The 12,897-nt window shown below is 40.8% G+C and overlaps 1 protein-coding gene across 2 annotated transcripts in view; it reads left to right on the top strand.

Moving 5' to 3' along the window:
* glg1a (golgi glycoprotein 1a) overlaps positions 1-12,897 on the top strand; it is a 32,469-nt gene that overhangs the window by 5,227 nt on the left and 14,345 nt on the right. For both annotated transcript variants that reach the window (XM_073471660.1, XM_073471659.1), the window contains exons 2-4: positions 6,835-6,864; positions 7,689-7,775; positions 10,695-10,910. In XM_073471660.1, coding sequence (XP_073327761.1) covers positions 6,835-6,864; positions 7,689-7,775; positions 10,695-10,910 — 333 coding nt within the window. The remainder of the gene's footprint in view (positions 1-6,834; positions 6,865-7,688; positions 7,776-10,694; positions 10,911-12,897) is intronic.

The following is a 12,897-nucleotide window of genomic DNA, read 5'->3' as shown; positions in this document are numbered from 1 at the left end:
TTAACCAGTTTAGCCGTGCTGAGCCGTACCTGGGATGGACCTCCTCTGCAGTGGGGCCAAATTATTCCTGCTGTGCCTCCAAGCAGCAATGACGTCGCATGACTGCAGCCAAACTGTTAAGACCCCTATCCCCCCCCCACAAAATAGTCTCTGTGCTCAGCTCTCGGTAGTATTGTAGCCTCTAATTGAACCGCTGAGGTTTAAAGATTTGTACTTTTGGACATCTGCTGTATTTTACTGTTTCATCATGTTTTCTTTCAGCTGTTTCAGGAGTTAGTACATCTCATGATTTTGCTGCTTCATACTAAAAGTTTTTAAATTACTATACAAAGGAGGACTTTTATTATGAAGATTTGATAGGAAATAAAACATGTTTATCACCCAATTGGCAGAGCTTTTTTAGCAGCTGTTCCTCTATAATACTGCGGGAAGGACAAGTATTTAAAGCTGCTCATCTGACCATTAAACAAGAAAAGCATGCCCTTAGTTAAAGATTCACCTTCAGTTTGTTAGTCCTGTTGTAACAGTCACATGAAGAGACAAACACAAACTGATGTGTACAGCATCGCTGCTGTGGCATCACAAGATATCGCTTCATTGGCACTGTGGAGGCCAAAAGTATGCAAACGGATGATGTCAGGTGTCCAAATACTTTTGGCAGTTTTGATTGTACTGCTACTTTTACTGTTTCCACCACTGCTGTCTGAACCTGATTGGTTTTTTTAGCAGCATGTCAGTTTCGGGACCGCTGTGTCCTGATGATAAAACAATAATAGAAACATCTCTGAGTACTGAATCTCCACCAGGACGCTGTTGCTTTTACAGGATTATTTTTCATTATCCTGAACAAAGACAGAAGCTTTTTGTTTATTCTATACATTTATTTTGGTACTCTACTAAAAGGAAGAAGAAAATGTTCCTGGTTGCTGAGCAACATCCTTTTGTGTCCTTCCAGTGTGTGACGGTCCGTTCAGGCTCGTTGTTGACGTTTATCCTAAAGTGTTCGAGTGTCTAACTGCAGCTCTGCTACTCTTGTGAAGCCGAAACAATGTGGTAACCAGTAATGAAAAAAAAACAGATGCGTCACTGCCCGTGGCTCATCATCTACGCTTAGATTTAGTGATACGTTTATTGTCGAGACTCGTATATTCAGTTACGAAAGTTTGGAAAATGCTTAATTTTAACAGTTACATTTTCATGGTTAGGGGAGGCATGTTTTTCATCTACACAATCATGTAAACAAAACATGTTTCGATATGTGACGGATGACGCCCGATGTGCATAATTAGGAATTAAAGAAAGATGTGGATGTCAGACCGGTTGACGGCTGCCTCCCTGTCCTGCACGTCGGATGCTTCTGGCCTTCATGTCGTCCATTAATTCATTATTATGGAAGACATGAAGTACAGTAATACTTTAATGCAATCGTCTTTTTTTTAGTTTGTGAAGGACTTACAACTATTCAAACGTCTTGAAAGTCCAGTTTAATGTACAATCCTAACTACCCCGATGGCAGTTTACCACCAGCTAGACAAACTCACCATTTACAACTGAAGAGATTCACTAAAATTGTTTTTAAGATGATCTGGTATTGTTTGATTTGTACAGTCAGGTTGAAGCCTGACAAAGATTTGCACACTGTAGAAGGTAACGACAGTTTCCAGAGCAAACAAGAACCTTAAATAAAACGCACCCATGTAACCGTGATGTTTGATCAACTTATCATCGACTGTGGGTGTGTGTGTGTGTGTGTGCACATGCGGTCAAGTTTCCTTCTGCTGGGGTTCAGTTTGATAAAAATGTCAGTGTAAGAAGCTGTTTTCAGTCTTGTGTTTTATTAGTGGTGATGAAAACATACATCACACACACCTGACCTGAACTCTACCCAGCTGTTTGGTAGGAATAAACGGCACAAGGTTTCTGGGTGGAGAGTCGAAAACACGGTGTGCAGTGACTCCGCTGAAGTTAAAGAGTGGTTCTGGCTGATCTGAGTAATTAAAATGCGCTTAAGCAGCTACTCTTTGCTGATGTGCTGCCTCTGGTAATCCATGATTAGTTTTTGATTGGCTGATTGAAAGTGCAGCATGCGTTGTTCACCATCACCACAAATGTTACAGGATGCAGCTGCATTAACTTCCGTCTTTGTTGCAGCTGCTGGAGGTGATCCGGTGCCATGACGTTGTTGCGACGGCCCATTATTCCAATACACTAATAGTCTGAGAAATGTCCCATCGGACTGAAAGGCCATTGGTGCGACAGCAACGTAATTGGATAGTTATGTTACCCAACAACCATCAAAAACAAGGTCACCTGACGAGTCACCTGACTTCATCCACTCATGCTCGTCCAACTACAAAAAGATATTAGGGGCAAAAATCTCTCTGTACAGTGTTTTTCTGAACAACATCCTTTTGGAGGAGAGTGTGTTTGTTTTTTCAGGATAATGGGTTGTTGGCCAAATGGGACACCTTTTGGACTTTACTGTGCTGATATCCAGTGGAGCATCTCATTTGTGGCTGGTCTATATTTGCCAGACCGGCTCTTTTCTCTAAAGCATAAACAAAGAAAAACTATTCACTGTTTTTGCTATTTTGACTATTACTACTACTAAATTATTTTGATAATCAATTTTATCCTTAATTTAAGTCCTTTTTTACATGCAGAAGTGCCAAACATTCTCTGGTGCTGCTTCAAAATTGTGAAGATTTGCTAGTTTTTTCTTTTTGATTGAAATTAAATTAAATGTTTTTGGGTTTTGAACCATTTTTTCAACAAAACAATTCAAAGACATTACCTGGCTTTTAAGAAATTGTAATAGGCTTTTGTTTTTTTTACTCTGTTCTGACATTTTGTAGACCAAACATCAATTAACCAATAAGATATTTGGCACATGCTAATATACATTATTCAGAAAATACAGGTACAAAATTAAGATATGAGGTGACGTTTCCTTGGCTTTAGGTAGAGTGAGTCTTCTCAAAGACTTTCAGTTAGTTAATTATTGCTGTCAGCTCTGTGAACTCGACAAACTCAGCTGCTGTGCTCTGTGCTTCATGACTCAGGAGGTGTTGGGAATAGCTGGTTTCCCTCTGCATTATCCCCTCTTTCTATCACTTCATGTGTCATTTTCTCTCTCCGTCTTTTTCTCTCACCCACTTCCAATTATAGCTCAACCTCATGCCAGTTTTCCCAAGACGAAACCAGGAGAAACTGATTAAGTTTAATTTGGCTGCAGCTATTAAATGAGACGGAGGTTTTCACAGTTTTCACTTTCAGTGAGTGGAGTAGGAACGTTGGTAAACAGCGAGCCTGAATTCTTGGGTCCTGACTAAAGTATGTGAAAGGGTGTGTCGGCTGTATTGGTTTTATTTCCTCCTGTTGTGTTAGATCACTGCTCTAACAGCTGCCTGCAAACTCAGAGTTAGATTGATACAACAGCCAATTGTTGTATCAGCCTGATTCACCTGAACGGGTAATATCCTGTTGACATATGAAAGACTGGTTTCATCATTGTTAGTTTATTTTGGCCTTTAAATCAATGTTTAATTGATCAGATTAGAAGATTAGTCTTTCCGAACTTGCAGATCCTCTGACGGAGCTGGACATACGCCCGCATGAGTCACATTGTGTTCTGCAGCAGTGTGATGTGACGTTTTGGCCGAGTCCTGAGGTGGACTGAGCGGGTGCAGAGGTGGGGTTTTTCCCTGCGGCCTGGTCCAGAAACACAGAGTAAAATAAATGTCTTGCTCTGTTTGATCTAGCATCAGACTGACCGGCTCCATCCAGGTTAACACCCCCCCACGCCCTCCACCCCCATCAGCTTCACTTTGGTACATTCTGCCTTTCATACACTTTGCTGACACTGACAGACTGATCGTGTTGACTTTAAAAACAGCAGCACCAGAATTACAGGTTGAGCCTCCATAAACAAAACAAAAAAGCAAGGCAGTGGATATGGGAACAAACTGTATTTTTTATGCTTGGCAGGATACGTGTCATATCCATTCAAAATCAGCTTAGTTTTGTTTGTTTTTGCTTTTTTACAGTCTTATTATGTGACACTGTCAGAGACCGTCTATGTAGCACTTTAGTATCTCTGCATGTATAGGACCATCGGTGGTAAAGCTGCAAATCAGTGAGCAGGATTTAATTTCAATTTCTTTCCCTCATTTTTATTAAACTGCACCTTGACCTGACTTTTTGTTTATTTTTACACTGTATTATTTCGTTACTAGATCATTTCAATTTCAAAAGGCAGTCCCTGCTTAAACAAGCCAGAAAAGAAATGCTGTGGGAACAAAATACAATAAAACCTCTAAATACAAATGTTCATGTGATTTTTATACATCCTTAGTGTTGTAAAAAATAATAATTGTGAAACCGCAAAACCAAGATTATTCCTCAGACTATAATCGTACAGACAAAACTTAATGTTGTGAGTGGAAGCATCCGCAGAACAGCACAGTTTAAAACCACAGCAGGATGTCTTAAAATCTTGTGTAAAATCTTAAATGCAAACCCAAATCTAATGGAAACATACAAAATTGTCCCGTTTCTGCTCTCAGCTTTGCCAACAATGACTCTGTGAAAATGATCACCACAGCTGTAGAGTCTGACATATCTTAAAGCAATCTTTAAGTTCAGTGTGCTGGACTGTCATGTAATTTGCTGAACACGTTAATAAATTATATTTTTCTCATATTCCAAAGCGAGGTGCATTAATGAAAATCCATCAGTATATTGTCGAATATTTCTAAAAACAAAAAAGTACCAGTACTTTCTAAAATACAAAAAAACACACAAGGAGGAGCCCTGATGCTGGTTCTACTGTGTTGTTCTGGTGGTGGGTGTGTCAGTGGTGGCTGGTCAGTCTGGTCACATTTCCAGGACCATTTATTTATTTTTCCACCCAGTTGACCACTGCGTCAGCTCTGTGCTGTTTATAACATCTGCCGCTCCGTCACCCACCGTACCGTCCTCTTCTTCAGTACGACCTGGCTGGGACCCCCACCACCTCAACCCCCCACCACCACCACCGCCACGCTGCGTTTACTGTCTGTGTAAAGAGCATTGTGACACTTGACTGTAAATAAATCACACACACACACACACACATGAATATTCAAACGCACACAGACAGCCTATTTCTGGCTTCGCGGTGCTGCTGCCATGTGGTAAACAGTCAGAAGCTCTTCGGCCATCTGCAGAGCTGCGATTTCAAAGACACACACACACACACACACTCTCTCAGTCCTCCATTGGGACTGATTTGTGCTTTTCTCTGGTTTAAGGCGGGGGGGGGGGGGGGGGGGGGGTGTCCGTTGGTCTGTAGGCTTTTGGCTGCCAGGAAGTCGGACAGGTCACCTCAGGTCAGCACAGCACAGCAGGAAAATAACTCTGGGGGACCACCGGCCCAAAGTGTCGGTATTTAACGACTGAAGAATGAGACTCACAAATCTACTCTTTTATTCAGAATTGCTGTAAAAGTTTGTCTGCTTATACCCTTTTCACACTGGTCCCGCTAACATTCACTAACATCTGGCTTTTGTTTGCAATGTGAATGTGTATGATCGGGGTTTACTCCCGGATCAATTAACCCTGCAGTGCTCTCCGGTATGTGTCGACTCTGGCTCAGCTCGGCTGTGATGTGAACACAACACCCGGGTGAATATGTAATTTTCTCTCCTTCTCAGGAGCACTGCTATGGTGTGTGTTGAAGTTAAGGCCGCTGGCTTGTTATTATCTTTCCATCCGTCTCTCTGTTAAGCAGCACTTGAACGTTCAGTTGGTGCTGAGTTTAAAAGAGAGAAACTGTTAAAGATGTTTAAAAAGTAACTGTTGTTTGTGGCTGCCGAGTCTGAGCCGAGTCAGCGGCCCGATCCGTACTGTGCATGTGCAACTTTCAGCAGAGATGAGAAAGAAGTGAGATGTCTCACTCCTTAGAAACTTCCGTTATCACCTTTGGAAAAAACAATGTGTGTGTTTTCTGATGAGGTGTATGATCTGCTGCTCTCTACTGTTTTTCCGGCGCATACGTAATGACGAACATGACACACAAGGAAAAAAAGACAACAGAAGTGCAAACTCGCCTCCTGGCAATGTTGAAAGAGTCAATCACCAACTTTTAGCAGGTTTACCAACATTTATAAAGACGTGTATACGCACTAATTTTGGCGTTGAAGTGGTACTAGTGTTGCTTTAACTGTTGCTGTAACTTTCCATCTTTTTTTTTTACCCAAAACACACCTCAGTTTGAATTTTGTCGTACGTGATTTTTCGTTTTTCACATCAGCATGCAAGCTGCCCTTCCAAACTTTCTGACCCGACGTGGTACCGAATGACATCGCAACAACCAGGTGCACTTACAAGCTTGTGTGAAACAACAGCATGCAGTCCTACATTAAACAGGAGAGGTCGCTTCACAATTGGTGTGTTTGCAGGAGGGATGGGAGGGATGTCTCTCCGTCTGCGTCCTGCTGAGGGCTCTGGGGCCAAAACTGCTTCTCTTCTCTCTACAGATGTTTAACTTTGCTCACACTTCTGCTATTCTGAACAACACGCGCCTGAACACACCGTTACACTTCAGATAAGCTTGCAATTGATTATTGGATGTTACAGGTTGCAAAAGGTAGTCTGGTTGTGTCCTCCACATTTCTTACAGCTTCGAGAAATAGCAGTGTCGTCGATCCAGTGTGACGCACTTAGTCTTGAATCTCACATCGTTGTACGGCATCGCTGCCCTCATGAAGATATGAATCTCTGGAGAAATGATCTGAATCCTAAAGTCATCTCCAGTTCACACGCTCACCTCTCCTTTCTCTCCTTCTCTTTCAGGAAACTGAGATTGCTGCTGAATGCAACCATGTAAGTGTCTTCACTCCCAGTGTCACTTCCCAGCATGCATCATGTTATTTTATAGTACTTTTGTTAAACATTAATCAACAAAGAGTGCTGAGTTTGGTACCAACATTAACAACCGTAACAAAACCCCAAAGTCCACTTACTAGCTTTTTCTGGAGCTCTCAGCCACATGACATTTAGGACTTATGTTCTGTATAATCTTAAATTTAGGCTCCACAGTTCTTTATTGACCTTGGAAAAAAATAGTTTAACAAAACAAACCCAACTTAAGATCTACTTACTAGCTTGTTCCTCAGCTCTCAGGTGAAACTCTTAAATAAGGTTGAAAAGTGAAAATATTTAGATTACCAAATTTACCAAGTGACTGTGTTTTGACATGAAGCAGGTTTTGTCATTTAAATGCTGCTGAAGTTAAGTAAAAATAAACTTTTCAACCAAATATAGCCCAGTTTTAACCGACCATAGATGTCTAGACTTCCTTTGGCATCAAATCAAATCAATGTTTGCTGAGAACTGAGCTCAACAATTGGACGATCTCCCATCAACTGGCTGCAAGTTGTACTTCAAACACTTTTACCTTCTGCCGTCTGTAGGTGCCAGTCCTTTTTGCTAGTTTTTCTGTGATGTCGAAGTATTCTCTTGACAATCTGTTCAGCCTCCTGTATGCTGTAACTGTAACAGAAAAATAAAGAAATAAAAAGAAGTAAAACTGCATTAGAAATATATAAAACACAAAACATTTGATTTCTTGAATGTACCAGCCTGTCACATCGTCTCTGTCGGTATCTGGATACTGTGTGTAAATCTGTGCGTCTTCTGTCTTCCAGCTGCTGTGGAACTACAAGCTGAACCTGACCACCGACCCAAAGTTTGAGTCTGTAGCCGTGGAGGTCTGCAAGGCCACCATCTCTGAGGTCAGTCGCTTAAACCGAACCTCTACAGCTAAACTACAGGATTTCTCTTTAAAAAAGTTATAAAGACACATCGAGCTAGCTGGGTTTAGTAGGGCAGTGCTCTCAGTACTTCTGTAGCTTCTAACTGAATCTCTTTAGTTTCTCTCCGGCGTCCCCATTTCTACCTTAAGACATCTGCTTTATTTCTGTTTCATCATGTTCACCTTCAGTTATTTCAGGAGTCATTTTAGGTTACTGCTGGTGACAACCAGACATTTCCTGACTCTGCTGCCTTATAATAAAAGCCTTTTTAATAACTGAAGAATGAGGGCGGCTGTGAGGTAGAGTGGGTTGTCCAGTAATCGCACGGTCACTGATTAAATATTTGTGTGAATGATTGATTGGGACAAGTATTGTAAAGCACTTTGAGTGGTCAGTCGACTGGGAAAAGCGCTATAGAAATGCAAGTCTGTTTACTTTTGAGGTTAAGAATTTAAAGGAAATTAAACTTGTTTGTCAACAAATAAGTGGAGCACAGTTAGCTTCGATCATACTGCAGAGAGAGCGAGAGCGTTCACAGCCACTCCTCTGACCACTACTGAAGACAAGCGCATCATTATAAACGCACCTTGAAGTGGGTGGACCTGTTGTAATGGAAATGCCTGGTCTATATGCCAAGTCAAACTGAGTCAAGCTAAGCCAGCACATGTGTATGGAAAAGCCCCAAAAGCTGCTGTAGTGGCCCGACACGAACAATCCTGCCTCTCTTCACCACCACAGAAATATTTGGGATATAATTTGGATTCTGCTGGAAACAGAACAACGTTTAGTCCTTGAATGAACCCATGCTCCATTCAGAATGTATAGTACGTTCATTTCAGCCTGTTTTATTGATTTATTTCAACAAAATAACTTTTTTATCCGAATATTAACTGAATGTGGCTCATTTGGGTTCATCCACAGTCAACTTGATCTGTTTCTGGAAATCAACAGACATGTAGCATCTGTGGAAAATCTATATTGCTAGTACACAGCACATTGTAATAAACAGGAAGTCGTAATCTTTTAAGATCAGTTTGAAGTGTCTTTATCAGCCATCAAGCTGTGGCCTTTTTTTTTTTTTTAAACAAAAACTCATGAAGCTTCCTGTGGCTGCTTTCTGCTCCAAAACATCAGCTCAACACATGTTATTAATCTCAATTAATTAATTAGTCCTTCATTTTACATTTTGTCAGGTTTCATATTATTGTGTCTTAATCTGCTTTATAGTAGTAGAAGTAATCAAGCAATGAAAACATAAAATGATAAAGAAGACGAAGAAATGATTTTCCTCTAAACTCGATGAGGAGTCTTAACAGCTCAGCAGGTGTCGACATAATAATGACATCATTTCCTTCATATATTACATGATAGTAGCTCAGCCTGATTGTTCATCAAGTGTGAATGATTTGCTTTGTGCAGTGAGCACAGCGCTCACAGAGCTCAATGTACTTAAACACAAAGCACATTCAGACAAAATGACAAATGAAGCACCATTGTCGCCAGTGAGATGACACCATAGGCAGCGTGAAGAAATGGGGAAAAAGGCAAATAAAAAAATGGTGAATGTGTAAAAAGTCGTAGCTCGTTGTGATGAACCCACACAGACTTGATTCAGGCTGGCTGAGCTTATCAGAGTTGTTAACAGCAGCAGCAGGGAGCTGATTTTAGGGTTTAAGGTCACCATTTTCATCACAGTACGATATTATATTGATGGTTTTTTATATTTTGGACAATACAATATTTGGTGATATCACAAAGTCGGCTATGATTTGATGTCTATTCAATTCAGGGGCCCACAATCAAGATTAGACAATATGGGATGATAATAATTCCAATTATCACAATAATTCTCCTCTATGATTGGCCAAAAAGAAATAAAACGAGTGTAACTGGTTATTTGCGGTTTACTTTAACCTTTTAAACTCTGCAATAGATGCATTAGTATTTTTGCCTACTGTGATGTCATTTCTTTGAGTATCTTCAAAAGCTTCATATCCCTCAAATCTTTACAACCCAAGCTAAAAGTTTATGTAACGATTAAGGATGTTTTCATCAAATTTTCATCAATAAAAACAGAAAACATATTAATACAAAAGATTTTTAAATGTGGAACCATGAACAAAATGTTTTCTACCACTCAATAGAAATAGAGTAGAGTATTCCCCTTGTGCACTGGTTTATGTTACTTTCATGTTAATTTCAGGTTGCATGTACATTTTTCCGCTTAACAATGTTTAAAGAGATCAGCAGCTGTTGTGTTTACATCTCGCTTCACTGCCTCCAATTCGATAAAAATGTATTCGTGCATCTTTAACGTACAGTATATTTAGCTCCCTCAGCAAACTGGAGCTTTGTATAGAAATAAAAAAGGGAGTGTTATTTTACTGACATCGTTCAGACGATAGAAGGCTTATCTGTGCATTTATTTATGTATGTGCACATAAATAATACAGAAATTACAGAACATGTTTGTTTCACTCTTTGTCTTCCCATCGCTCTTGCACATTTAATCTAAAAGCAAAGTAGAGGAACCAACCAACCAATAAAAATAAACCAATAAAAATAGTGACGAATATGAGGAACAGCGGTTCCTTATTTACCTAAATATGCTCAGCACTGTAACTGGGAAACAGCCAGCTTTTGTTTGAGTTAAGGATGACGACTGGTTGCCGGTATGCAGGTTTAGATTTTGGCCACATTATCTGATCATGATGTCGTGATGAGAGAATAACTGTGTTGGTTAAATGTTACAGATGTTTTTATTCACAAAAATGAAAGTCTATAAAAACACCTACAGTCTCAGCAGTTGTTGCCAGATCTGTTCAGACATTCAGGTGACACATACGCTTTTTGTTTAATCTACATCAAGTCATGACACTGTCTGTGGTCTTCGTTCAGATTAAAGAATGTGCGGCGGAGGAGCTGGGGAAGGGCTATCTGGTGTCGTGCCTGGTGGACCACCGAGGCAACATCAGCGACTACCAGTGTAACCAGTACATCACCAAGATGACCAGCATCGTCTTCAGCGACTACCGGCTTATCTGCGGCTTCATGGACAAGTGCCGCGAAGACATCAACGCTCTGCGCTGTGGCAGCATCAGCACCGGAGAGAAGGTGAGACGCAAGTTTTATTTACTATTAAACACGAACAATCACAAAACAAAATGTATCGGGGTCTCTCACATTCAGCTCGGCACGTTTGATCGCATTACACATCAGTCATAATGTTGAGGGAAGGAAAGCTTCCCAGTTTTCGCAAGTTGCGGGGATGGTGCTTACTACTTCCTATGTCTTTTATGGAAAACCTGTGCTGCAAAGCCAGAATGTAGCCCTGATTTGACTGTCCTGTCCAGTATTTGAGGAAAGGACTGGTAGACCATGTAGGTTGACTGCAGGTAAAAGAAGTCTTAACAACAGTACATGTAGACGTAAGTATTATTTGCATAACTCCCCAAGCAGCTGAAGTTTCTCAGAATTTGTGGTGGGTCTCTGAACCTTCATCACTGCTTCCACTCAGTCTGAAACACCCAGAAACTGTGTTCAAAGTGTGACTCAGCTGGAATGAGAAAAGAGAAGTTTGACAGCAGTTTGTCAGCGCGCACAGCGAATCGATCTCCTCTGAACGTGTCTTCCTGCTGCTGAGCCAAGCTGAACCTCATAAGCCTGTTAGACACGCAGTTATTATAGGATATCACGTTGGCACAATTATAACTTGGAACAAATTATTTATTTGTCAGCGGGAGCGGAGTCGGTTTCATTATCAGGAATTTGTCACGGCGGCTCATTTCAGTGTGGGGAGCTGCTCGGAGTGGAGATTAGACTGACCGTGTTTAGTCCGACAGAGCTCGCCTCCAGAAAAAATACAAGACACACACTGACAGAATGATTTATGGAGTGAAAGGAGACCTCACTCTGCGTGGGATTAGACATGCTATAATCTACAGAGTCATTACTTTTATATTGGGAACATTTGTGATTGTGTTTCACGAGTTTTTAAAAAAACAAATGGTAAAAAAAAATATTATTGTAATCATTCAGTCAATTATCGCCCCCTCCCAAAACAAAAATAAAAAAACAAAGGGATGACACATTTGCAAGGTGTTTCTGATGTATTTGTCAAAAGTCAGGCAAAAGGTCTTCCCAGACAATCTTGCCAGTAAGCTGCAGCAGCATGTTGACACATGAATGTGTTGACAGCAGAGGTGTAACGGTACACAGAAGGCACGGTTGTTTGATATCCTGGTTTAGGAGTCACGGTTTGGTGCAAGTTCAGTACAGCAGAAACAAAATGCATGAGGATACATGTCTTTATTTTGAACAGACAGAAGGACAAGTGTCAAAGACAGACAGAATCCTCTCGCTGGGGTCTGAGGAAGCATTTTTCCCTCCGGCTACTTTGGTATACTACAGTATTGTCATTGCGACCTCTGGCCGTTTGCAGAATGTCGTCCCCCCCTTGCCCCCATCCCATTTCCCGTCATCTCTCTAAGCTGTCCTATCAAAAAAAAAAAGCCATGAAAAGGCCAAAAATCTATTTTAAGAAACATTCAAACATCTGTATTACACTAAAACACTTTCCCATCAGACAACTGGTCACAAGTAGGCTATACAACTGAAATGCATCTCTCATTCTATGAAATTAGAATAACAAAATAGAAATAATATAGTATTATAAAAATAAAACTCATGCATTAAAGAGGTGTTTTTCAGCTAGTTCCACATTGGCTATCAAACATTTATGTATTGCATTGTAATAACTAGGTAGAGCGGGTCGTCCAGTGATCGGAAGGTCGCTGTTTCGAATCCTCGGCTCCATGTCGAAGTATACTTGAGCAAGATAATGAACCCCAAATTGCTCCTGATGAGCAGTTGGCACCTTGCACGGCAGCCACTTCCATCAGTGTATGAATGCATGTGTGAATAAGTGAATGTGACGAGGGTTGTGAGGCGCTTTGAGCGGTCAATAGACTGGAAAAGTGCTGTAGAAATGCAAGTCCCTTTAGGACACAAGTGTTATTATTGAACTTACCCTTTTTAATAAGCCTCCTGAAGAATTGCCACCCTAAAAAAAAAAAGGGTTATCAAAGCTGGGGATATATAT

The sequence above is a fragment of the Pagrus major genome, chromosome 8, assembly GCF_040436345.1.
Source record: "Pagrus major chromosome 8, Pma_NU_1.0".
NCBI classification, from domain to species: Eukaryota; Metazoa; Chordata; class Actinopteri; order Spariformes; family Sparidae; genus Pagrus; species Pagrus major.
This window is presented reverse-complemented; position numbering and strand designations above follow the sequence as displayed.